We start from the raw sequence: 4712 nt of genomic DNA, 5'->3' as shown, positions 1-4712 counted from the left end.
AGAATTTTTTTAATGCTAATGATCATGACATTGGTTGTCTATTGAGAGATTTTATGAGAAGAAAAGAATATTAGTGTATAGAGGTATGTCTAACTTGTATTTTTGTGACCCATCTTTGAACTTCTGTTGAGTAATTGTAAGAAATGAAATTACTGAAATGTAATTTTTTCTTACGTGTCTGTAGAGATACTAACCGATAGTTTCTATGTTACTCATATCCATTATAGCAGCCTCACCACAAATATACATGTTCTTTGTGTTTCTACATTCTCCCTTACCTTGGTACTTCTTGCCATATTTATTTTAGCTTTGTCTATGATGTGTTATGCTACTTGGTAGTAGTTTTATTTCAATTTTCCTGATTATTAATGTTAGTGTGCATATTTCGCTTCTGTATTACTAAATAATATGCAATTTGAAATCATATTTTACTCTCTTGTATAACCTAGTAGGACCGTTAATGATCAATACATGTATTTATCTCTAGGTCTCTCAGCTCCATCTCCACTTTTATCTCCCTCATCCTCTACCCTCTGTTCTTTTGCTTTTTTTATGAAATTGTGTGTCTTTGTTTGAAAACAGTTCTAATGTTTAAAAGAATATGAAATTTCATCCATAGAGTTAATGTTTTCTAGGAAATATTGCATTCTTCTTCGAGTCAATGAATTAATTTTCATAAAATATTTGATATTCATCTTATAGATTATATTTGTAACTGATTCAAAATTGATCTGTGTGTACACAGTGCATACAAAGTGATTTTTCCTTTTGAATTATACCTTAAGATTTGCTTTCTTTCTATATGCTGTCATTACTCCTTTTTTTTTCTCAGTTTAACACCAGTTTATCCTTAGTTATGACTTTTCTCTGAAATGTGCTGAAAATTCTTTTTAACTCCTCTAGTTTTTGGGGATCTTCACAATCCCAAAGCCAAAAACCTCCAAGATTGTTTGTTGTCGGTATTTTACAATGGGAAATGACACTCAGACGAATGATTGTTATAACAATTTAAATGACATTTTAGAAATAAATGGCAAAATAACTTCCAAAGATTTGGCAATAGGAATAATCTTCTTGTCACAGGCTATCATTGGTGTCTTGGGCAATTTCTTTGTACTTTGGCATTATAATTTCATTTTCCAACGTGGAAGGAGGTTAAGGCCTACAGATGTGATTCTGAAGCACCTTTTTGTGGCCAACTCCTTAGTTCTTCTCTCTGGAGGAGTTCCTCGAACAATGGCAGCATTTGGATTGAAACTTTTTTTCAATGATTTTAAGTGTAAAAGTCTCCTGTACATTGAGAGAGTGGGCAGGAGGGTGTCAATGGGTACCATCTGCCTCTTGAGGGTCCTCCAAAACATCATGATCAGCCCCGTGAACTCCTGCTGGAAGAATGTTAAAGGCAAAGTTCAAAAGTATATTGGGTTCTCCCTTGGATCATGCTGGATCCTAAACATATTGATCAATTTAATTATTCCCCTGTATGCATGGTATTCATATGTACATGGTTATGACAGAATCATGAAAAAGCAATTGAATATAGGATACTGTTGTCTTATTGACTATGGGCTAGCCATTGGCTCAATCTATATAACAGTAGTAGTTTTTCCTGAAGTTTGTTTTTCTCTGCTTATAGTCTGGGCCAGTGGCTCTATGGTTTTCATCCTGTACAGACACAAGCAAGTGGTTCAACATATTCATGTGGCTAATACTTCCTTAAGATCCCCTGAGTCCAGAGCCACACACAGCATCCTTTTATTGGTGAGCACCTTCATATCTTTTTACACTGTGTCCACCATCATTCAAATTTCTATTACCCTCACTTATAATCTCCGTTTGTGGTTAGTGAATGCTTGTGATATCATATCTGCATGTTTTCCAACCATGAGTCCCTTTCTGATCATAAGCCAGGATTCCTCTATAATGAGGCATTGCTTTGCCTGCACAAGGAACACAAAACTTTTCGATCTTTTCTGAATTGGACAAATCATATATTCTGGCAGTACGTTTTTAAAAATTAATTTTATTGAGAAACAAATAGCAATGAGACAGTTTCAAAAATGATTAGTAGGACAGTTTCAATAATCAATATATTGCATATTGTTGTCTTCATAGTGGTTATTCATATTACAAGATGCAGACATGATATCCTGTCCAAACACTATTAGCACAAATCTTTCTTCTCACTGAATTAAAAGAAAGTAGCTGTATATCTATCCTAACTATTTTGTATATACAGATACAAAATGGTTCTTCATTTGTTTTTAAAATAGTTTTATTGAGAAACAAATAGTAACAAGACAGTCTCAAAACCAATTAGTAGGACAGTTTCAATAATTAATACATTGCATATTGTTGTCTTAGTGGTTATTCATTGTACAAGATGCAGACATGATATCCTGTGTCAGTATTTTCTGTTGTTTACTCTTCACTTTCTCTTATGAGTAATACAGGATCATAAGGAGAGAGGCCACATAATTTTCAGAGATCAACTAATGATTATCCATCTCAACGAAATCAGAGTTTCTTGGCAGAAATCCATGTTTGTAAAGTGGCTTGGCCCTGCTCTGGTGAATGCACTTCTAAATGAAGCATTGTTTGAGCCTATTTAAATGGACTTAATCTATTTTGATGATTAATCAAACCATTTTTCTAAATTTTTCACTTATAGACTCTTTTGGCAAAAGTGAATACAGTGATGCAATTGGTAAAAGATAATGTTCAAAGACAATTCTCTATGGGTCTCCTGTGTTCTGTTGAGAGTTCTATGCACTATTTTACCAATTACAATATTTGTATACTTATTTACACTAATAAAGAACCTTAAATGTTAGAATTACAGTCAATATTTATGGCAGAAAACAAAGTTTTTAGTGGAAAAGGAAATAAGATACCAGCCAAGCAACAGCAATACCAAAACCCCCCCAAATTTTGGAGCTCCAAAGAAAATGTATTCGCTCCTTGGGGATTTTGTTGTAGAGATGGAAAACCAGCAAACACACAAAGTCCTCTGTCTCATTTCTGTCTGATGAAATGATAGTTCTAAAAATGTCTGAGAAAGCTCCAGATCCTCTAGCTAAATCACAAATAGTCCTGAGAGTGAAAGAGAAATCCTTGAAAAGTTGAAAAGGGGCATGGATCTTGTATGTGCTACAATAATTGTTCCATGTCCTGATGCCCCACAAATATTGTATCTTTATATTTAGGGTAACTCCTTGCTTTTAGTATATCTTGTCCACGTCCCATTGTCAAAGCCAGATTGTAATCTTCCTCTTCCCTTTGACCATGCCCCAAATTCTATGGCCTGCATCAACGCCAAACTGCATTTGTAAGACATGTGATAATATCCAGGTACTGGGTGTTCTAGGGAGGGCAGAAAGAAAACTTGTGTTTATTAGGGTGCTTGTGGCCCATATCTGCAGGCTTCAAAGATCAGTAATAAGAATGTTGTCCATGCTTGAAGGACAAATGACCAAAAAGCCTGAACTTAGGAGAATATGGGAAAAACATGCAAATGGAACTTTTTAAGGCAGAGGGAGAGAATGCCTGCAGCAGCCTCAGTTAAGGCACGATAATTTGTGCACTTCCTTATTTCCCATTTTAGTGATAAAAATCTCTGGGGCATCGAATGCTGTAGAGAAAGTACTTTCCATTTTCTCACAGTTGGGGAGTTCAAGGGCATTCTCCTCTCTCTGCTCAGTTCTTGTGAGGGTCACCTGTGTGTCTCAATGGGAAAAGATATAATGGCAAGAGGAAAAGATCACAAGTGATAAAGATATATATTAATAAAGGTCTGCTTCAATTATCTTAGAGAACTACCTATGTTCCCATAAGGGATGCTGTGCTCATTCCCCATGCCAAACCATTCCCATAACCTCCTCCAAAGCTTCTCTTCCAAAACACCATAGCACATCTTACTATCACCATATTAGTAACCCAGTTTTCAATGTAAACATCTCTGCAAGGTGAATACCATCCGTACCAGAGCTTCCTGTTGGAAAAAGCATCCACGCCTGTCACAGAGAGTGAAAGGCCTTATGACATCTTTATTTATCGGTGAGAGAAAATTTCTGACAGGCACATATTAAAGGAGATGTAACTTTGTTTCCATAGCCCACAATATAGTCAGCTGGTGGCAAGGCAGAATATGACAACAGAAATGTAAGACAGAAAGTTGTTAGAGAAAGGCTTGTTGGAGGAAAGCTGCTCATGGCAGGGACAACAAAGAGAGGGTCACTGATAAGGTCAGCCAAGTACTCTCAGGATTTATCCTGTAGCCCTGTATCACCCTTTGTACATCCTTTTGTCAGTGTCAGACATGTGGATGAGTCACAGCCATTGCTTGACCAATTTGCTGTCTGTGAAAGCCTGAGAGAATGTTTTTTCTCTCCATGTGACTCTCCCCAGGCACACTCTACACCATCGATCACATTCCTCTGTAGCTCCATAATCTCCTTGATCAGAAAATTTGGAGCACAACTGAGTTACATGTAGTTACAGTACAGGTTCTCCTATTTCCTGATTCTTCACTGACCTTGAAAGGCCAGGGCCAAAATGTTGGCTGTCCTTGCAGCCCTTCCTTTTCTCCAATTTTGAACTGCTAACTTAGGTTGTTAACTCTCCAGAAGAGAAGCTAATTATTTCTTGTTATATAGATCTTGCTATATCTTGGTCTTAACCATCCAGCAGAAAAGTATAAAAATGAGGTATAT

General features: G+C 36.4%; 1 protein-coding gene across 1 annotated transcript; it reads left to right on the top strand.

The window, feature by feature from the left end:
- Positions 1–969: 969 nt before the first annotated feature.
- Positions 970–1977, top strand: LOC101582671 (vomeronasal type-1 receptor 4-like). Its single transcript, XM_004644710.1, has one exon. It carries the CDS (start codon positions 970–972, stop codon positions 1975–1977), a length of 1008 nt encoding a protein of 335 aa, XP_004644767.1.
- Positions 1978–4712: the final 2735 nt, after the last annotated feature.

The sequence above is a fragment of the Octodon degus genome, unplaced genomic scaffold (assembly GCF_000260255.1).
Source record: "Octodon degus isolate 3935 unplaced genomic scaffold, OctDeg1.0 scaffold00206, whole genome shotgun sequence".
In the NCBI taxonomy this organism is placed as follows: domain Eukaryota; kingdom Metazoa; phylum Chordata; class Mammalia; order Rodentia; family Octodontidae; genus Octodon; species Octodon degus.
This window is presented reverse-complemented; position numbering and strand designations above follow the sequence as displayed.